Raw genomic sequence first — 22,790 nt, 5'->3', positions numbered from 1 at the left:
GCTATGTCATATAATGTATAGTATTAGCAACATCTTTCTGGTATCCAGTGCATGGTGGGAGAGGCTCTAGCCACCTGTGACCCCAACAAGAATTAAGTTGGTCAAATTGTTTCCACAAGCTTCCTGCTGTTGTTGGAAAATTATTTTTGTGCCAAACACCAAATGATTAAATATGTAGATAGTCAACTTTTTATGTATTTCCTGTTAATGTTTTGTATGCCAAATGTGATAAATACTTATTAGTTAGCTTATGTACATTTTTTAATTTAAGCTGTTTTTAGCTATGCTAGCAGGGTGGCATTAATTGCCATGAAATGACAGATATCCACATGATCAGATAATCTATAGAGGATGAACTGTAATAACTTTGGTGATCTCTCATTTTGTGTAGCATCACCAGTAGGTCAGAGTTTGTTTGGTGGTCGTTGGTTTACCACTTTGGTACAGACAGAAATATCTCTTGGTACCAACATTCGTGTTCCCCTCAGAATGAATTGTAAATGTTTAACCAATACCTGCTAAATTAATTACATTCCCAACAGCCTCGGTTGTGCTTTGTTTTTAGCTCTAATTAGCGAATGTTAGCAAGCCATCAACCCAAGCTAAGATGGTAAGTTTACAAAGATCAGCATGTTAGCATTGTTGTGAGCATGCTGACGTTAGCATTTAGCTCAAAGCACCACTGTGCCTAGTTACAGCCTCAGAGAGCTGCTAGCATGAGTATAGACTCTTAGTCTTGTTTTTAATATAAAATGTATTTTTAAACGCACTTACAAATATATTTTCCATGGCCTTTAGAAATTACTTGAAGACACCAGTTCATTGTTTACTTTGCTTGTGCTAGACAAATCTTCATTGTATTCATTTATTATTATCCAGATATGCATTTACTGCTTTGTCCACATTTATGATATTGTACTATTGCATGACAAACTATGAGCCCTACCGTGAGTCAGTTTGACTACTTATCATCTGCAAAAGAAGTGATGTTTTAAACAGAAAGACATGATTCACACAGATTAGTAAGATGTGAGTTATAAATAATCCTTATGACTTAATTATAAACTTGTAGTAATTATTACAAAGTCGTCTACAGAGGAAATGTTAAGTCTAAAAAAAGCTCTCATAAAAACTGTATGGCTGCTACACCAGCTTACTTAGGCTATATGTTAACAACTAACTCACATTTCCTTCTTTATTTCTTTTTTGTATCAATACCACCTGCTTTTCAATGCTGTTATATAAAAAGTGTGTGCTAACTCTGCATTTCAATTGTTGTCACTTGAAAGCAAATGTATGAATTCACATCCTCTGGTCTACATTGCCACTGCATGTCTGAGACTTTGACATGCTCTCCGTGAAAGTGAAGAACCTATTTCAAGTGAAGGACAGAAACCTCCGAGGCTGCAGTGACTTGTCACTGTGTAGTTCTCTTTTTGTATCATGTGACCCATGTTGTGGTTTGTGAGCAGCTTATTTTCCTCCTCTTAATTCTGCAACTTCCTGTCCATCACATGAACATTGCAAGCCATTCTAAACTTGTGTTTTCTGAATGTATAGATTTTAGAAAACACTTAGCTCTCCTGATTCATAGTAGATGATTATACAGTTAACAATCTGACTCAGGTCGGATCTTCTGGGTGAATATGAGTGCTTGTTTTATTTATAGATCAAAGGGAAAATATTATCTGAGAATTAAAAATACATCTGGGAACCAAATAAGGCTTGTTATACACATAACAATCTACATATATTATTTACAAGTTGATTTATCTGTAAATACTTTGACTATAACAAGTCATCTTTGCCTTTTTTTGTTACTTCCCTTTTTCACTTCTTTCAACTCAAGTTTTTATAAATAGTTTAACTATTTCCTGGACAGTTCACATTAACAAGCAGGCACATAAACTAACGTGGTTTGCTGGTTAATGATTTAAATAATGTGACAAAGACTTCTACTTAGCCAGTGAAAGTCTATATTTCTATTTACAGCTCTGTGGATCTGTCATATAACAGGCAGAGCAGAGGCACCAGGGCCGTCCTCTCTCAACTTCTCAAATGAGGAAGTTCAGAACCGAGGTAGTAGCAGCTTCCTTTTACAGCTTTCGGAGGCAGTGGATGAACAAGTGAAAGAAAGAACATTAAGTAGTGAGTACGCACCATGAAAAGATGAAAATAGCCAGAAAGAAAAACTGAGTTTACTTTGGTTTGCTGGAATATATTTTGAGAGCAGATGCAAAACTCTTGAGCTCAGACTCTTGGGGTGAGAGACAGGATGCCAAGTTATCAACCTTGGTGCCATGGTAATATAACTCGATCCAAAGCTGAGGATCTACTTTCCAAAGCAGCAAGAGATGGAAGCTTCCTTATCCGGGACAGTGAGTCCATACAGGGAGCGTATGCCCTCTGTGTTTTGTAAGTAGACATTATATGTTTCTAACTATTGCACTGACTTGTTTATTTTGATGCATAGAGTGGACAATGATTCTTGTTCCTTGTTCAAAAACCCTTCATAACTGGCAATGTGAGCTGTGTATGATCCCTAATTAATGGAGAAAGAACTGACATGACATGGCAGTTCTACAGAATGCTTTTGGCATCAGGTTTAAGAAAAACACTCTAAACATCGTCATTTGGGCATTTTTAATATAACATAAAAAGGCAAAATTTCTCCTGATGTATTTCAATGTGCCATATCATATTTTTTGCATTGGCATAGCATAGGCACCACAACGCAAGACTAGTTCCCCTTTATTTGCATACTGTGCTACCACAAAGCTACACCCTTTGCCCTCTAAAACTCCTATGTGTTGGAGCAACTTTCATTTACAATGTTAGCCAAACTATTCTGATTGTATGATAAACAAATTGAATAAACCAGCCAGCATGTTTCTTTACCCTACATACATTTCATATTCCAGTGACAGACATTTGCATTTTATTATTTTAACCACAGATACCAGAACTGTGTGTACACATACAGAATCCTGCCAAATGAGGATAAGAAGCTCTCTGTCCAGGTAGGTTGACAGTTTGACACAAGCCACCATTATTGTGGTCCTAAGTCAGATGAATTATTATGGTTGTAAGTATTTACAGCCTATCCGAAGATAAAGGACTATTTCTCTTCTAATACCAAAACTAATACTTGTTTTAGCCAAACAACTGCTCATTAGCTTGTAGTCATCCTAACAGCATTGCTTCAGCGGTGCGCCCTTCAGGATGAATTGCAGTCTTTTTGGTGATCTCTTGACCTTTTATATCATCAGATCAAAAATTCACTTTGTTTAATACTATGGTTTATGGTTTATTAATTAAAATGGGAAACATGGTAAATAGTATACCTGCTGAGCATCAACATGTTAAAATTTTCATTGTGAGCATATTAGCATGCTGATATTAGCATTTAGCTCAATGGACCAACTGTCAGTAGTACAGCAGCCTCACAGAGGCGCTAGAATGGTTTTGGACTCTTAAGCTGTGTTTCGACCAAAAGTACCTGGGACTTTTGAGTGACCGGATCTCTTTTCAAGGAACTAAAAGGTTCTTTCAGCCCATTGTTGTGTCTTTCCACCGCGGTCTAAAGACATGCAAAAATAAGGCAAATTAACCAGCTGACGTGGGCTGTAGGCCTATACGCTGTACACAGCGATGGACAAGCATCATTATTTAGTAACTACTATCCATGAGCAAAATTTATAAATTAATATTTGATTTGATTTGATATAATGAAAAACTATAGGCTGTGCTTGACCATTAAAAACAGCTTTTTTTGTGTGGGAGTATTATGAAGAGACACATGATAAAGATTGTTACAAATTTAATAACAAACTGGGTAAAGCCATCAAGTTCTTAAACTAACTCCAGCACAGAGAAAGAAACACAAAAATAAAATTGCGACAGTTTGGAAGGTTATTAAAACATTTCCAGCCAACAAGAGCTACAGATCAGCTGCAGCATCACATCTGTGTCCGCCTGAGGAACAGGATGTTGTAATCATCTGTTCCTCTTAACTTAAAACAACTTAAAAGTTACTAACTTCAAACAACAACTTTGGACCCAGTATTTATCGTAACTCCATCAGATGTTCGCTGTAAACACACCGCTGCACGCTGGCTGCTATTTCCGACCAATACTTTTAATGCCGACGTTTGATCTCAGGCGGACATTGGCGAGACTTGTGTGCTATTTGACTGTTGATTGTGATTTACTGGTTTGCAAACAACCGTGGAGAAGAAAGGAGCAGTAGCAGAAAAACACCCAACATGCTTGAGCTAAAGCCAGTAGCCTCTACTCGCCCATTCAGAAATTCACTGCAAGGCAGCCCCAACCCCCAAAGTAACAGTACTTTTGGAAAGTACTACCCCCCGAGCAGGGATTTTTTTGGAGGTCAAATAAAGACCCTAGAAATAAATTTAGACCCTGGTCCCTCCGGTGGAAACGCAGTGAGTTCCACCAAGTTTCTTGTTCCGGGGTATGGTTCCTTTGGTTGAAATGCGGCTTTTGTCTCGATCACTTTCATCAAAACAGAGCTGAGACAACTTTTAAATCAAATTTAACATTGAACTCTTGTGGATGTAGTATAATCTATTTATATAGATTCATATTCAGTAAATACCACTGGCTGACAAAACTACTATTAACAAAGCTATGTCTCTGAATGTGTAAAACTTTCTTCGCTCACTAAATGAGACAATTCTGTCATGCACACGTCCAACCCACTTTCAAATGAAAAAAGCCTTAATGTCGCAAATGTCTCCATTAGAACTTGTGACGTTATTATAGGCAGAGATAAAATAGTATCATCAGCATAGAATTGAAGGTAGAGAAAGCGTAATCATATGGGAAAGTATGCCTTTACCACAAAAAACGACATTAATAATAAATGATTTCTGTTTTGGGAAATGGACAAGCATAAAACTTCATAAGCAACAACCGCACAAACATCTGGCCTATAGTGGTAAAATGGGCTAGAACAGGGCTACTACTCACTGGTATGGAGTACCAGAATGTTTGATTTATGCTACTACCATTTCAGATCTGTGTTACCTTGCAGCCGTCTTTGGCTCAATACTTACTGAAGTTGACAAAGCATAGAAAGTCAACAAAATCTATCACATAATCAATAAGTGAAAAGAGGCCATTAAATAGGTTTCCTCTATATCTTATACTCATACCTGTAACTGCACTTTAATCCTCACTCTTTTCCTCATCTGCGTTCTGCGTTCCTCATCGTCACAATCACTGTCACCTTTCTTGCAGGATTTCCAGCAACTGATTGTTTTCCTAACTATTAAATCTTTATTCATCGTCAGTACCATCAAATGGAAATGCCCTTTTCTTTGATGAACCATGGAAAGATTTTCAGTTTCAGTTCATCCTCTTAATGGAAGAACAATGTGTTTAAAATATAAGCATGCACTCTGCAGGGTGGGATAACAAAGCGTAAGGTTAAAATATCCAGTGTAATAAAATTTTTATTACAGTGTTGTTACATCTAACATTATCAAATGTATAATTAATTAATTAATTTATGTAAAATGAGAGAAATTTATGTTAACTGTTATGGTTTTGAGCAGTAGCTACATAAACCTAATGCACAACACCAAAAATTGGAATGGCAGGATTCTATAATAGTAGGGGTAAACCGGAGCAAGTAACAAGGCGATTTTCTCAGAGCCCTGACTACATTTCCAGTCCAAGCTGTGACAGCACCTTCAGCACACAACCCTTGATGGAGCTGCCAAATATCGCATGATTTTGTCATCTTTTCCTGTGGCCGTCTTCTAGTCTCAGGTCAGCTGATAAAGTCTCATGCCATATGCCATGCGCTTTGGTCAGAGAATGCAGGAGGAGGGCAGAGATAATTGGGAAGAAGACTAGACCACAGGTACAGATTACATTAGTAAGTGTTCTCCTTGGACTAGGAGGGGAAGCTGCATGCTTATATTAAGGCAGATATTTATTTTGGCCTGTCTCCTAAGGAGGTCAGTATAGTACGTGTCAGTAAATAGCACTCAAAATGCAGATCACTCATACTGTTCTAACTAAAACAAATTTAAATTAATTTCAAAATGTGAAATTTCTATAGGCCTATTCTGTAAATAGCTTTTAAATTTTTATCTTAATTTTATCATTTTTTTCTTATCTTTCTAAATTATGTTTCATTTTTTCACTGTTTCTGAAACTGCTACAACATGCAAATATCCACAGTGCAGGATCAGTAAAGTCTTATTTTATTTTTATCATGTCAGGTTCAAAAACAATCTCCATCTTACCATTTCCCCCCATTTTAGGTGCATACATTTGCATATTTATATTATATATTTATAATATATATATATGATAATATAATATAATATGAAATCTTCTAAACAATTCAAGTTTGGGCTGTCAGGTTACTTTTGAGACTGAATATTAAAATAAAAATGTAATTTAATTTGTTTTTTTATGATAAAGGACAAAAGATCTTTGCAGTTACACATTAACAAGGTCACAGGCATGTTTATTTATTAAATACAAGCGTAACTTCTAAGTAAATCTAGCTTGTATTGTTGTTTTACTTTTGTCCCAGCTGACGGGGTTGAAAGTAACGTAAAGTAATGTGCCACTTATGTTTAAAGTGAAATTATACGGAAGTCGTTCTATATTTGCGCAAAATACCACCTGATATTGATAGACCACACCTGTGAGTTAGTGACCACAGCAAAAATATATCTCTGTCTGAAACATTATCTCTTAAAATCAGGTTTTTTGGTACTTCGCCCTTCCCCTCCCCTATGCTAGCCCCTTTTTAGGGGGCTTTTTAGTCTCACTTCTGCACCTTTAGGAACTTAGCTGATGACATGAATGCATCTAGTCAGCAGGAAGAAACCACAAACAGTGCAAGTAGACCAATCTGACATAACATGGGAAGTAAAACCCCAGAGGATTGTGTCACCTGATTTAATAATAAAAGTAAAACAATGGTCTTCCAGAACAACAGCACATGACATTTCAGTTCTGCTGAGGTTTAAGGAGAATTATGTGTTTGCTATGATCTGCTCTTCAGGCATCTGAAGGAGTTCCTATCAGGTTCTTCTCTATGCTGCCTGAGCTGGTGGAGGCATATTACAGTCCCAACATGGGTTTGGTCACACATCTGCAGTACCCTGTCCAGAGGGAGGAGGAGGTAGACGAGGAACAAGGTTACCCAACTTCACCTCATCTGAATAGTGGCTACTGGCTACAATGTAAATATGTGACTGTCAAAGATTTAAGCATTTCTAAACATCCTATACGTCTTTGTCCTACAGAGTCCAATAATCTTCCACCACAGCTTCCACCCAGGAACTTTGGAGCAAACGATGTGAAAGACAGTGACCCCAAGTCTTCTGAACAGGCCTGCAAGTCCTTAACAGACACCTACCTAATGAGACTGCAGCATATGGACTTGTCTGCGTATGGTCACATTTGCAAAATTTGCAAAATATGCACTGATGCTGCACAATTATAACTGTCCTCAGTAGGATAATTCGTCATGCAAAGTTTATGATAAAACACTGCCAGTGTACAGTATGCACAGTGTGATCATTCCTACAATTATGGGCAGTGATTTGAATCAGTGAGTGTTTTTAAGAGCTCCTGTGTTGCATATTTCCAGAATACCAGAGGAGCACCAAATTGCAATTCAAGAATACTTCAGGACCTCAATTTGCTTGGATGCTGAACAAATACAGAACGGTTACCCGAACCTCCCCGGGCTAAATAAGCTAACAATGGCAATCTGCAAGAATCTAAACAGGTATAGCTACCAGTCAGCTGAATATGTTATATAGACCACAATGTATGGGGCTGATTTAACCATACTCTGCCCTTTTTTGTGAGACAGTGAAATTTCCCGCATTCTGCCAGCTCTTGAGGTCTTTCATAGAGCTTTGGACCAACAGCTCTCCCCAGGGATTGGACAGTTTCCAAAACAAGTGGGTTGCACCCTTGATCCTCTGCAGCATTATCAGCTCACACAAAAAAGTCCTCATCATCATGTATCATTTCCTTTATTTTCAGATTTCTGTCGAATCAGGTCAATCTGTATCCTTTAGACTTGAGCAATTGACAAAACTGCTCTACTCAATAGAAGATAAGGTAAGGTACCGTGACTCATTTTTTTGACCGTGAACAATCTTGGTAATTGACATACCAACAGATAATGTCAGTTACAGATGACACAGCACTTTTGTTTCTTTTTTAGACTAAAGGTTCTGTGTTGGAGTCTGCTGGATATGAAGGAGGTCACCGGAAATCTCTCATTCCCATTGTTACATTTGAGGTGCTTCTCTAAAGTAGTTATTGTATTACACTGAAGGAAAATGAAATGATTTAAAATGTCTGGATGTTTGTGGTTTATCTAATCAATTTTCTCTTTCACTCGCAGGTCAAGCAAGAATCTCTGGGTATTCCCACGAAGATGTTCCTGAAAGTGGATGTTGAAAGTGGGAAACTCTTCTTCAAGAAGTCGAAAGATGGGCCTGAAGACAAATACTTTGTGCACAACAAAAGTAAGAAATCACATTACTCTGTAGCCTCATTCCTTTTATTTTTAGCCATGGTAGCAATGTTGCTGTAGCGATGGTCAGTCGGTCGGTCCACCGCTTTAGTCCAGACTGATGGACGTTTCCTCTAGAGCACCATGAGGTTGACATTTTTGTTTTTAGTGAAATGTCAACGATTATGAGAATTAGAATTCATTTCCACCTCAGGATGAGTGACTTTGGTGATCCCTTAACTAACTTAACTTTCATCTAGCGTCATCATCAGGTGAAGATTTCTGTTCATTATGTTTAGCGCTAGCAAAAGTATGCATGCTAACATGCTAAACCAAGAGGGTGAACATAGTAAACATTCCGCATGCATATTGTCATTATGACCACATTGGCAATCTGTCTTTAGCAATCTGGTGATAGTTAAAAGTACAACTTCACAGAGCCGCTAGCAGGCTATAGACTCTTAGTCTTGTTTGTACTGCTGTAAACTAGAGCCGGTATGGGATTTTATAGGCCCCATCCATACTACTGAGTTTTGGAATTAAAACGTTTGCACCTCCTGTCCAGACTAAAACGGCGAAAACGAAGACCTAAAATGGAGAAGTTTGAAAACGCTGGCGACCCCGTTTTGCGTTTTGAAACTCCGGAGGGCGTTTTAGTGAAGACAGGCAAAAACGGAGGACTTTAGAAACGATGACATGGACGCTCACGTTCTGCTCTCTGATTGGGTCATGCAAAGCAGAAACATGATGCTACTGACAGAGTTTTTGAGTTGGTATTTTTATTAAAATATTCTGTACGTGCAAATAACACTTAGGCCTGTCTGCCTACACTTGTAGGCTACTGTGCATGGCGCTGTTTACTTTGCAACGACTCCCAGTTTGTTTTCCACCGCAACAATCATTCAGTACCTAACAGTCCAAGGTCGTTATTGGTGCATGCAAAAAACATCATGTCTGCATTTATTTATTTTTTTGCCAAATCTTCTGCAACTACGGAATAGACCATCTGCTTCATGTTTACACCGGCACTCGCATGCCCAGTGTACGTGAACGGCCAATAGATGTGCGTTTTCAGTCGTTTTAATGTAGACGGAGATCAACTCTGATGGGCAGCTAAAACGCTGGTGTGGACGTGGACGGAGATCGTATTCGTTTTAACTCTCTGTTTGTAAACTAAAACAGAGTAGTGTGGATGGGGCCTAAGAAAGATGCCGATTTTGATAATTGAGGATTTTAAAATCTGATGTGCCGATTTATCTGCTCATATTTGTTTTTTTTTTCTTCTTTTCAATAACACGTAACATATACAAAGATTATCCCTAAAATTTGTTATGTGTAGTTATGACCACCAAGATAACATGACATACTGCAGTTTAATTTTTATTTACAATTTAAATTGTTATAAAACATAACAATTTAAATTGTTATAAATAGCACTTTGTACAAAAGTACAGCTGATTATGTCAGCTGAACACTCATAAACATGATTAATTATCAGTTTTCTGTTTCTTTTTTCATTGTCATTCATCGGCTGTTATAAACACTGATAGTGATTTATCTGCAATTAGCTCATATTGGTCGATAATATTGGCACGCCAATTTATCGGTCGGGCTCTAATGTAAACCATCAACACTACTCATTAATAAGAATACTGTGATTACTTTTCAGTCCTGCAGCTGGTGAAAGCCCAGAAAATGCCCACCAAACTTGTCATTGTGACTGAGACAGAGAAAGAGAAGATTATGCGTAAAGAGTTTGTGTTTAATGACACAAAGGTAACAAACATCTGACAATTTTGTTTCTGATTTAGCTTAAGGCTCCTGAAAACTTGTTTTTAAATCAAGTATTTAATCAATAACATTAAATATTCATTGATCAGACCCTGATATATAGTGGCATGGCAACATTGCAATGGATTTCATTAGCATCGTACCCAAAAATCAGAAATTGTGGTAGTTTAACATGAAAACATCTGTCTCAAACAACTGTCGGCTGATTGAGAAACCAAGTTTTCAGGGGAAATAAGTTTTCAGTCACATGTAATTCACAAGGTACAATGTTTGAATGTGTTCATTCTTCTTTTTTTTGTTTCACCAGAAAAGAGAGGGATTTTGCCAACTACTTCAACAAATGAAGAACAAACACTCTGAAAAGCCTGAACCAGACATGATCACAGTGTTTGTTGGCACCTGGAACATGGGTAACAATGTTAACATCTTAAATATTTGAAAGAATTTGAATTCATGACTGATAATGTAACAGTAACCTAAAATACTCCATAAACCTGCAGGAAATGCTGGTCCTCTCCACAACATCAACTCCTGGTTTCAGTGTAAGGGCCAAGGGAAGACACGAGATGACACCGCAGATCACATCCCGCATGATTTTTATGTCATTGGGACTCAGGAGGATCCTTTGGGCGAGAGGGAGTGGGCGGACACGGTGAAAGGTGCCCTGAGGAACATCACAAACATCAGCTTTAAACAGGTGAGTGACTGTGACAAAGTAACAGAGTTACAACTGGATGCAGAGCGGTAAGGCATGATATCTTCTCCTAACATCCAGGTGGCGATCAACACTCTGTGGAACATTCGGATTATTGTCCTGGCCAAGCCTGAGCACGAAAACAGGATCTCCCACGTTTTTTCGGACAGTGTGAAGACGGGGATCGCCAACACTCTGGGTATGCAGTTCTATTTCTCCACAAACCTGTCATAAAAGTTGATTGAGCAACCCATCTGTACTTACTGTAATATTTGTTCTGTAGGAAACAAGGGAGCAGTGGGAGTGTCCTTTATGTTCAACGGTACATCTTTTGGCTTCGTCAACAGTCACTTGACCTCTGGAAGTGAGAAGAAGCTCAGGTAAGCAACAGTAAAACTTATTACAGATTACACTTTGTTAAAAGGATCATCTTTAAATTAATTACATACAGCACTGTGCAAAAGCTTCAGGTAGTTAGGAAAAATGCTGTAAAGTAAGAATGCTTTCAGAAATAGACATGTTAATAGATTATATTTAGAAAGTAACAAAATGCAAATTGAGTGAACAGAAGAACAATCTAAATCTACTCAATATTTAGTGTGACTTCGCTTTGCCTTCAAAACAGCGTCAATTCTTCTAGGTACACTTGCACAAAGTCAGGGATTTTGCAAGCATATCGTTAGGTGTATGATTCAACAATCATACCAAACAGGTGCTAATGAGCACTAATTCAATATGTCGGTTGAAACACCGTCATTACCTGAAACAGAAACAGCTGTGTAGGAGGAATACAGCTGGGTGAGGAACAGCCAAACTCAGCTAACACGTTGAGAGTTGCAGAAAACAGTGGGACCTTGGTACACCCATCTACTATCCAGAAATGTCTGGTCAGAAGTGGCTTTCATGGCCAAAAAGCCATCCCGCCGACATGGAAATAAGGCTAAGGGTCTCAACTGTGCATGAAAACACAGAAAAATGGCAGCAGGTGTTTTGGACTGATGAGTCAAAATAGATAGATAGAAATATTTGTCTGTAGCAGAAAGCAGTTTGTTCGCCCGAAGGGCTGGAAAGCGGCACAAGAATGAGTGTCTGCAGGCAACAGTTAAGCTTGGTGGAGGTTCCTTCCAAGGCTGCATTTCTGCAAATGGAGTTTGGGATTTTGTCAGAATTAATGGTCTCCTCAATTCTGACATGTACAGGCAGATACTTATCCATCATGCAATACTATCAGGGAGGCATCTGATGGGCCCCATATTTATTCTGTAGCATGACAACGACCCCAAACCTACAGCAAAAGTCATTAAGAACGACTTTCAGCGTTAAGTAGAACAAGGAGTCCTGGAAGTGATGGTATGGCCTCCACAGAGCCCTGATCATCGAGTCTGTCTGGGATTACATGAAGAGAGAGAAGCAACTGAGGCTGCCTCAATCCACAGAATGACTGTGTTTATTTCTCTAAGATGTTTAGGCCAACCTAGCTGCCATGTTCCTTCAAAACCTTTGTGCAGGTGTACCTAGAAGAACTGATGCTGTTTTGAAGGCAAGGGATTGTCAAACCGATTAGTTATTTGATTTTGATTTTTCTTCCTCACTTTACATTTTGTTAACTGATAAATACAACCTATATTATTAGAAAGCATTCTCACTTTTCAAAATCCCATTTTTGTCCCCACCACTTTTATAGTTTCAATTTGATTAACTCTCTAAAATATCTCTAAACATTATCCTCTGACTGTTCAGCTGACAAAATCTAGATGAGAAAAGAGAGGTTTGTGCTCATTGCTCACAGCAATGAGCGTTAGTAGCAGCTGAAAGTGCTTTTTGGACCCCAGGTTTAACCTGTCAGGCTATAGATTGCCCTAGGCATTATGATTGGTAAAGGCTGTGGGAGCCATACAAAGCCAGAAGGGACCGAAAGGAAGCTCTGCAGACACTTCTACCCAGAACTGACAAAATGTACTAAAGGGTTATCAAAAATGAAAAACATCAATAAATATTTTTTTTTGTTAAATAATTGACAATTTCAAACAAGTGAACAAAGATGAAAGCATGATATCTGAGAACATTGTTTGCATTAACTATCTAACTATTAGCATTAACTGTCTTTGTTAGCATTAGCTTGTGGCCTAAATTGCTTTAGCTACTGTTACAAGAGCAGCGATGCTACCGCATTATGCTGTGCAATATATGTATGATTAACTTTACATGCACTGGCTGGTGTAGTTTCATGACAAAAAGTAGCTTCAGCTAGGTAGCTAGTGTTGAATATTTTCAGGAAGCCGTGATGTGTGAATATTTTATATGCCTAGCTTGTATAGGATAACGATAAACATGTTTATTAGAATATGTTTAAGTGTGTAGTTGTCAGATACACTGAAATTTAGTATGGGGCGGTTTTCTCGCTCATCCTGTTTCTCTCAGACTGCGGCCTTCACATTTTTGTAAGAACACACACAGTGTTGCAAGCAGGCTGTATCAGAAGCTCAGGCTCAGGCCATAATTTAGACTTAATAGTATACCTGACCGAGGGACAATGGGGCCCTTATGGATTTTAACAAATTGTTGCAAGCACGTGCACTCTGGCCTGATAAAACACAACACTAGACACATGAATACAATGGGCCTTTGCATGAAAGCTACAACTCTGAAGGCCCTGAAGGTCATCATGTGATGCAGTACACAACACACGAACCTGTGTTAGTGCAGATGTTTATATTAACTCACTTGTCTTATATGCACATACACTTTTGCTAATGTCAAAATGATGTCTATTTCTGATGCCACATTTCAGTTTATTTCTTATTTTTGTAGAAGTGTTGTAGAGCTGTTGTTTTAATATTGAACATGTGTGGACACCAAGGTGGAGGTAGGTCTGACCCTAAGACCCACAAGAGGAGAAGCGAAACAGGATTTATTAATCAGTGTAATGCAGAGCTAGATGAGTTTGTTCCCTGGGACCAGCTCGGATATACATGTATTTGTATTTTCACTTGTTTAAAATTATCACTAAACTTGAGTTGATCTGTATTTAATGGAGTCATTGTCTCAATGAAAAATACTATTACAATTTAACGACTACAATTCATCTCAGACTTAAAAGTTGCAGTTACATCCAAGAGAACTGAGTGTGAGAGTGGAGGCCCATAAGGCCCCTGGCCCGGCCTGAGGGTTGTTCCTCCCGAACTAGCTTGACAGCCTGGTGCTCAGTGTTTAACCACCACTGCTTTTAATTAAGCTAGTTCACAGTTAGTCACACAGACCATGCTTTTTACCAGCTGATTAGAGGTTAAAGAAAACATAAAGCTTTATAATTTTTTATTTTTACACGCTGTTTAAATTGTTTAAGCAAAAAAATTATTTATTTATTTATTCTGTAATATTTTTCGACTAGTTTGATAACCTTTTGTAGATTTTTGGGGCACCATACCGCCACCTCCTCTGCATGTTTTTGAGGGTAGCATTTAATGTATAATCAATTAACAGTTAATATTATGTTAAAAAAAAAAGATCAAGATCAGTCAAAGATAGGGCTGTATGTGCTCTTTCTAGTAAATATGCGATACAACATTATCTAATCGACATAAAAGTTTGATTCAACTACTATTATTAAGCCCAACCAATTTCATCATAATGAGTTAGCTGCTTGATATAAATGTAAATAAATGCAGGAAGTATTGTTTTAATTTTTATTTGTTCATCTATTTTTAAGAGCCTATGAGCCTCTTCTGAAACCACACCTAATTTAGACATAACATAGAGGAATATGTTGCAAAATGTGTGATTAATTCACACGTCTGTTTTTGCAGACGGAATCAAAACTACATCAACATCCTGCGTTTTCTGAATCTGGGAGATAAGAAGCTCAATCCATTTGACATCACACATCGGTTCACCCACCTCTTCTGGCTGGGTGATTTGAACTACCGTGTTGAATTCCCATCTACAGTAAGTTGTAATGAATGCAGTTCGCTTTATAGAAATGACACAAAAACAAATGTAATCAGATGTGACATACCGTACCTACCAAATTACTGATGATATATTTTAATTGAGCTCCTATGTTCCTAATAACGACATGCACATTCACAAATATATTATGGAAATTAGTCTTTACATTTACTTAAGTAATTGGAGATCTAGCAGTGCTATAATTCAGTGTGCGGTGCATAAAAGAACATGCTGGTTGTCAGGTGTCTGAGCTCTCAGCTGCTAACACATTTAGGCAGGAAAAGTCACTACTTTGCACTGTTTCCCTTCACAGGAAGCTGAGTACATTGTGACAAAGATCAAACAGCAGCAGTACCAGGAACTCCTTAGTAAAGACCAGCTCAACATGGAGAGGAATGATGGAAAGGTCTTCTTGCATTTTGGTGAGCCTTGGGCACATGGAGAATTTTGGTCAATACAGACATACAGCGAAGTGTGTGTAACTTACTGTAACTTAGCTGATGCTGTATGTGATTTTCTATATCAACTCTGCTCTGTTCATCACCTGATTGTCTAATTGTCTTCTTGATATTATTTTGATTGTAGATGAAGAGGAAATCACGTTTGCACCCACATACCGCTTTGAAAGAGACTCGCGAGAGAAGTATGCCTACACAAAGGCCAAAGCCACGGGGGTAAGCTTTTGTTTAGTCAGGTGTCTTTTCCCTGTATGGCTCCTGTCAGTCACTCGAGCGCAGAAACAGTAAAAGCAACTGGAGCTTTGAACACATAATGTATCTCAATTGAAACTGAACATGTATTTTTGCTTCATGCCGTCTACGTCAAAAAGTCCGTGTGAAGATCTGTGGCAGGTCATAGAGAATGTATGATTCAATTCATATGCAGGCACCAGGATAAATTCAACAGATTTCCGTTTTAGACAACTTGAACCCCATGAATTTAAATCCATACCGGCAAAAATGTTCGAAGAATGTTTCTACCAGAAATGATATTACCTCTGACACATAACCTCTCAGCTGCTTTTTAATGCTTACTGATATAAAGTGAAGTGAAGCCCTGTCTTCTGTCTGTTTACATGATGAATTTAACTTCACAGACTAAATACAATTTGCCCTCATGGTGTGATCGTGTCCTGCGGAAGTCATACCCTCTGGTTCATGTTGTCTGCCAAGCATATGGTGAGTAATTCCCCCTAAGCATTTTTGGTAGCACTTTCTTTTTAGCACTATTTTTCAATTGATGAGTTGCATAAAGTTGAGCTAGACTGATAAATCTGCCAGGCTGATATATTGGCCGATGTTAGCTTACTGCAGATATATTGAGGGCCAATAAATACATAGTTTGTTCACCAGGCAGCACTGATTTTTTCCACCTGAATTGTAAAATGTCTCACTCAGTACATACTGTATTTGGTCTCAACTCAAATATCAATTTTGGTATCTGCCATAAATATCCATGGAATGTGGAGTTTGAAAGGCGTGGCATTTACCAGGCACAGAGACAACCCATACTAGGGAGTGAAAGTAAAAATCTCAGCCTCTGCTGCACATTTTGACCTTTCTTGGTTTAATTGGTCTCATGTGAGTCCCCAAACTTAATGAAAGTGTAATGCAAAATTGCTGAAGTGCCACTTTAATGATTCATGAGACAAACTCATTCAGCCAAACTTTCCAACTTGCAGGGTGCACTAATGACATCGTGACAAGTGACCACTCACCAGTATTCGCCTCATTTGAAGTCGGAGTAGCCTCACAATTTGTCTCCAAGCAAGGTATGATCGCCAGCTATGGCTCACTGCAGATGACTTTGTTATCCGCTCCAAAATACCAGTTGTGATGTTCTACATTTTTCAGATCTAAACAGTGAACCTCAAGGTGGGATACAGATCATGAACTGTGTGGCAACGTTGTTGACAAAATCAAAGACCAAGTTCTTCATTGAATACCATTCCAGCTGCTTGGAGAGTATGTTTTTCGCTTGTGTAATCGACCGTATCACATTGGATTCTGTTTTAACATGGACTACGGATATCAAAACAAATATTTCTCTAAATGTCTACAGAAGCAGTCAAGACTTCAGAGGGAGAGAACGCGGAGCACGATGGGTCAATAAAAGTCCGGTTTGGCAACATAGTTGAGGTAAAATTAGAATCAATTAATCAATCTTTATTTGTCCCCGCAGGGAAATTAGACCAGTGATAACCAGCAGACATACTATTAAACATACTAATACACACTAATACACATGCCCCGTACCTTGCTACTGATTAGATTAGGCAGACCAGACTAGCTGAGCATCCTGCCTATTTGGCTATAAATGTGCCTTACCTGTTTAAAAACTTAATTGCTTGAGGCACAAATGAAGATTTTGATCTACTTTTTTGTAAATAGAGGAAAATTAGGAAGGAGCTCTCAGTGTGGAAGATGACTTGTTGTGGCAAGCGATCATAATTTGTTGTCTTTTCTGTCTTTTCAAGCTCACCCCTATCATCTCTGACCCGGAGTACCTTCTGGACCAGCACATCCTCATCTGCGTGAAGTCGACAGACTGCGACGAGTCGTATGGTAATGAACTTACATACAGTGTGTGATACACATGCATTGTGAGCTGAGCAGTACTTACAGTTTGCTGGTGTTTTAATGTCCATAGGAGAGGGATGTGTTGCGCTGCGAGCGGCCCAGTTCTGCTACACAGAGTTTCAGGTCACACTGACTCACCACGGAGAGAAGACAGGCACCTTGACAGGTGGCATCCAGTTACATACCTCTGAGGGCAAGCAGCCCACTGAGAAGTTATATGGTGAGTCTGGAAATCAGTCCAGTACTTACTTATTAAATGATTTCTACTTCAGTTCTTACAGCATCAATTCTTTTTTTTTTTTTTACTCTGATTTCAGATTTCATCAAAGTTGAAAAGGATGACACTGTCACCTCAAAAGGAAAAGGCGGTGACCCAAACAAGTGAGATATTTTCTCTTGTGGTTACTTCAGAATATCTCAAACATGACTTCCGGGTGTAATATTTTCTGTCTTATGGTTGACAGGTTTTCCATCACCCAAGCACATGATATTTCTAACCCCAATTACATGGGAGTTTCACGGGGCACCGATAAAGGTTGGAGTTACAGCATGCCACCAAAAAGTCTTCCCATTCATGGCCAAGGAAATAAAGAATCCAAGAAGGGTGGTTTTGATGTGGGCGCACGCAGTCCTACAGGAAAACCTTTAAATCCTATGTAAGTGCCTGTTTCTGGGGTAATGTGACCTAACATGTTGCATTGATTCTCAGTGTTCAATCTCAGGAAAAAACTCTGAAAATAACATAACATTAATTATGGATATTAATCAGTAGAAAGTAAAACAGAAACACAACTGACTGGTTTGAATTCCTTGTTTCCTAGGGGTGAGGGTGACAGGGGGTCAGAGATGTTTGACAATCCGTTATATGGTTCAATGGGAAAACCACATGGTCGGTGCAAGGACCAAGACCATCCCCAGAAGGACCACCTCATACCTCCAGATCCTACCTTTACAGCCTCAAAACCAGCAGACGTAGACCCTGATCGCCCCCCGGTACCAACCCCACGCAACCGCTCCTTTACCTGCTCTGAGCCCAAACTTCAGCCTCCAACCCCCATCTCCTCGCATCCCTCGATACAGAAGAAGCCAGTGGTGCCGTCGCGCTCAGAAGGAGGGATGTCACAAAACCGGCCTCCTTTACCTACCAAGTCCAGGCCGGGCATGCCAGAGCCCCAGAACCCCAAATCCAGAGACTACAGAGACAGCTCTGAACTCCCCAGCAAATACAGGCCGCCAGCAAGACCTGGGCAGCCACAGCCTCACAAGTAGTAGGGACAGCTCTGTTTCTCTTCATGGCAAGATGTATTAGTCTTAGTCCCAAAAAATATAAAACATGATGATGCAAACTCTTTGTCTTTCTTTAGTGCATCCTGAAGTTCCCAAGATAGGCAGTTCTGTGAAGTGAGACCAGGCTGCAGCCATGGTCCGCAGTGACTATACAGATTCTTCCTCTGCATTTTTGGAAGAGTTAAGGCCAGTCACTCCCCCACCCCCACCGCCCGCAAAAATGTATCAAACCTGAGTGACGATTTGTTTGTAATGAAGAAATAGTTTGTACATTTTGGGGAATGTGCCAAATTCCTTGTATGCTGACAGTCAGATGAGAAGAGCAATACCATTCTCATGTCTCTACGTGAAATATGATGCTACAGCCAGTTAGCTTAGCTTAGAATAAAATCTGGAAACAAGGGGAACAGCTTGCCTGGTTTTCTCCAAAGGAAACAAAAATCCCGCAGCCAGCTGCTCTAAAAATGCTTACTAAGCTAACTGGCTGTTGTTACATAATTCATGCTCAAACCATGAGCATGGGATCGATCTTCTCATCTAATTTCCGTCAAGAAAGAAAAAAAGCATTTTTTGTTTCTAAATGTTTCTTTTAAAGTGATGTAAACATTAGAGAAACATTTCAGACTTAATTTCCGCTAAGCTCGCATTAAAAATAGGTTTGAATTTAAACTCTGCTTATCAATAATTCTGTTACATTTCATAGAGTTTTACACTATATAGTAGCTAGTGAATGTTTACCACACAGTGTTATTGCACAGATATTGACATGTTTGCAATAATGTAGATGTACAATAAATGCTCAAATAAATTGAAATATCAGCTTAAATAAATTTTTTGATTTATCATTGCCTGTGAAACTGTAAATAAATGCCTCTTTAAGTCTGCATTATATGTATATATGAAGGTAATATTAGAATAATATATAATCATCAAGTCATCAACACTTTATGTTATTTTGTTTGATCAGATGTGAGTAAAACTGAGCCTCACTTTGCTTTCATAGATTCTGTAATGGTTGCTATAATGGTAGGAGACCTCTAAAACAAACCTTTCTTACATACACTTTCTTAAATGTACACATTTTTCCTTTAAATTTAATCAAATTACCATGACTGTGTTTCCCCCCTTATTATTGGTGCTCCAGTCAAAGCAGGGCTCATGCCAAGCAGTTCTCTTCCCAGTGAGATATTGTCTAATACAGTGGTTCCCAAACTTGGGGTACCGGACCCTCCATGGGGTCAAAACACACATCTCAGGGATCATGAGACAAAAGATGATTTAAATTTTCTACACAAATTTTATTTTCAGACCTCCCTCTCAGCTTTGCTGTTAGTTTAACATATTACTGGATACTTCTACCTCCTAATGCTTATAAATAACTAACTTACTTTTCATTTGACTATATATAGAAATATAACCATTGACAATGGGTGGCAAGTTGACATTGCCTCGTTTTAAGGGGTCTCAAGACTTGGGAAGCTCAAGCAAATCCTAATAGGTACAAAGGCCTTTTGGGCCTCTATACTTTTTGATTACACCTGAAAAACATAAGAACTTAATAAATTCAATATATATAGCTTTATTGGCATAAATGTATAGCAACAATATCGCCAAAGCTATATGTAAAGTACATTAGGAGACATTCATTTCATACACTTCATTAGATAGGAAATAAAAAATTCATTAATAAAGGATACCACACCAACAGATAAACAGAGAGAGACATTTCACGGACTGTATGAGACACAATATTGATGTTTGGCGTCACAGTGCTGATATAATGCTTTGTGGCCACATCGTTCACATAACAAGCTACAATAAACCAGGTGCTAAAGTTCTACGTCTTTTCACACCTGTAAACATTGAGCGCACCTCTGGCTCCCCCGCGTGGGGCTGGTCAGTAATTGCACCCTGGTCCGTCGCAGCAATATCACGCATGTATGATACATCATCAAAGCCGGACGCACTAACCACAAGAAACCAACAGCAATAATGGTAAGAAATCAGTTTGAATGTGTAAATGTGGTTTTCCAGCTTACAGATGTTATCTGAAGAGCCGGTGAGGCGTGGGATGAGTCGCAGCTCACTGCGTCGCTCTGTGTGCTTCAGTTTGCTGCCTGTCTCTGCAGCCTGGACCGACACTTAGCCCGCTGCTAACGTTAGCCTGACCATGTCGCTCTGCTTTTCAGCTCTTCTACTCGTTTTTCAAGTCGCTGGTGGGGAAGGATGTGGTGGTGGAGCTCAAAAACGACTTGAGGTTGGGTTTTGTTTTTCACTTTAACTTTAACACTGTTTGAATTCGCCTCCGTTGTTTAGTTAGGCACAACTCTGCGCTGTTGAGAGGCGGCGGGGGGATGTGAACGACGGAGGCTCAAAAACACACGCTCCAACTTCAGCTTTGGATTAACGTTGTATAGATGGGGCAATGAAAAAGTGACACAGCTGTAAGCACGCACAAAATAATACACACAACTTACAATTAAATGCAACATAAGAGAGGTTAAAAATTACAATGGTAATGAGCTCCTCTCTACTCAAAGACTGACAATATAAGTTAAGTTTATTTATCGCCGTGGTGTTGTTTTCGATTGTAATATGTAACAAAAAGTATCGTTGTTATTTTTGACCATCGCCTATGTTTGATGTAAGTTAAGGATGGGATGTCTGTAAATGCCTGTAACCATTTGTATCCCTCGTCTCTCTCTTCAGCATCTGTGGGACACTTCATTCTGTTGACCAGGTTGGGAACAATGACTTCTTGTCCTTATTCTGAACCTTTTCCATTTTCTTTCTGACGGCCCACTTCTAATCTTTTGACGTCCCATGTCTTCTGCTTGTGTGTTTCAGTACCTGAACATTAAGCTCACAGACATCAGTGTCACTGACCCGGAGAAATATCCCCACATGGTAGGTTGAGCTGTCTGGCACCTACCACCATTCAGGTCTTCAGCTCTGTCTTGACCCTAATGTTCTGTTTTTGTGGTCCTGGACATCCGGGGGCCTGTCAGCTCCAAAAAAACTAAACTTAACATTGTTTCGTCACCTTGATAATTAGTGACTTTTATGTTGCATGAAATGCGAAACTTGGAGAAGGGGGGGGGGGGGATGCACAAAAGCATCAGTTCCGTTATCTGATGAAGTGTTGAAATGTCTCACCGATTCTGTATCGCTGAAAGCCGATTTCATGCCTCTCCAGCACTTTGAGTGATGATGATTATTGCAATGTGTTGTCTTTATTTGCTCCAGCTCTCTGTGAAGAACTGTTTCATCCGTGGATCCGTGGTCCGGTACGTTCAGCTACCTGCAGATGAAGTTGACACTCAGCTCCTGCAAGACGCTGCGCGAAAAGAGGCAATGCAGCAGAAGCAGTGATCGGCCTGCAGGATGGGGTTTTGGACTGGGGCGGGTGGTGGGGTGGGAGCTTTATGGTGAACAATGAGTAGTTTAAGTTTTGAGTAAAGTTCATTTAAAGGTGATACAGTTTGGGCAGCTCTTGTGATTATGCAGAGAATTGAATTGCATTCCTTACATTAGTGATCAGTAAGATGCAAAACGATAATTATTGGAAATGGTCTTCACCTCACGGCCGGATAGGAGGCTGCATTTGATACTGTCTTTTGTTTAAAAGAAAGGAAACTGAATCCAGTTTTGAGACAAAGATCTGTTGTAGTGTTTCTGTTGTTAATACAAGCACTGTTGCTTATCTTTTAAAATAAATATTACTTTTGGATTTTTTTTTTATGCCACTTCAAAATAAAACAAAAAATATTTTATTTATATTTTGCTCATGTTATTGTCATTTATAGAGATCTTAGTTTTGGCATTTGAAGTTAGTGGAGAAAGCTTTATTGCCATATGCTGTGGTGATGGAAGAGAGCTATTTTGTAAATGGGAAATAAAAGTGGAAATCCCACGGCGCCATTGTGCTAGTCGTCCGTATCAGAATACTGAGAACTTAAAATACACA

The 22,790-nt window shown here is 39.0% G+C and overlaps 2 protein-coding genes across 2 annotated transcripts; both read left to right on the top strand.

Moving 5' to 3' along the window:
* Positions 1–475: 475 nt before the first annotated feature.
* Positions 476–19,636, top strand: inpp5d (inositol polyphosphate-5-phosphatase D). The gene is made up of 28 exons (XM_046050691.1): positions 476–610; positions 1,993–2,415; positions 2,957–3,020; positions 7,052–7,187; positions 7,296–7,440; positions 7,643–7,783; positions 7,871–7,961; positions 8,047–8,124; positions 8,231–8,308; positions 8,414–8,537; positions 10,194–10,300; positions 10,623–10,725; positions 10,816–11,012; positions 11,091–11,208; positions 11,293–11,389; positions 14,816–14,954; positions 15,271–15,379; positions 15,543–15,631; positions 16,054–16,135; positions 16,639–16,728; positions 16,811–16,921; positions 17,019–17,095; positions 17,434–17,521; positions 17,607–17,756; positions 17,854–17,917; positions 18,001–18,192; positions 18,358–18,804; positions 18,901–19,636. Exons 2-28 carry the CDS (start codon positions 2,276–2,278, stop codon positions 18,908–18,910), a joined length of 3,267 nt encoding a protein of 1,088 aa, XP_045906647.1. The 5' UTR covers positions 476–610; positions 1,993–2,275; the 3' UTR covers positions 18,911–19,636.
* Positions 19,637–20,671: 1,035 nt separating this feature from the next.
* smx5 lies at positions 20,672–22,600 on the top strand. The gene is made up of 5 exons (XM_046050378.1): positions 20,672–20,818; positions 21,013–21,080; positions 21,533–21,563; positions 21,671–21,730; positions 22,070–22,600. Exons 1-5 carry the CDS (start codon positions 20,816–20,818, stop codon positions 22,193–22,195), a joined length of 288 nt encoding a protein of 95 aa, XP_045906334.1. The 5' UTR covers positions 20,672–20,815; the 3' UTR covers positions 22,196–22,600.
* Positions 22,601–22,790: the final 190 nt, after the last annotated feature.

The sequence above is a fragment of the Micropterus dolomieu genome, linkage group LG05, assembly GCF_021292245.1.
Source record: "Micropterus dolomieu isolate WLL.071019.BEF.003 ecotype Adirondacks linkage group LG05, ASM2129224v1, whole genome shotgun sequence".
In the NCBI taxonomy this organism is placed as follows: domain Eukaryota; kingdom Metazoa; phylum Chordata; class Actinopteri; order Centrarchiformes; family Centrarchidae; genus Micropterus; species Micropterus dolomieu.
The sequence above is the reverse complement of the archived record's forward strand: the minus strand, read 5'-3'. Positions and strand labels throughout refer to the sequence as shown.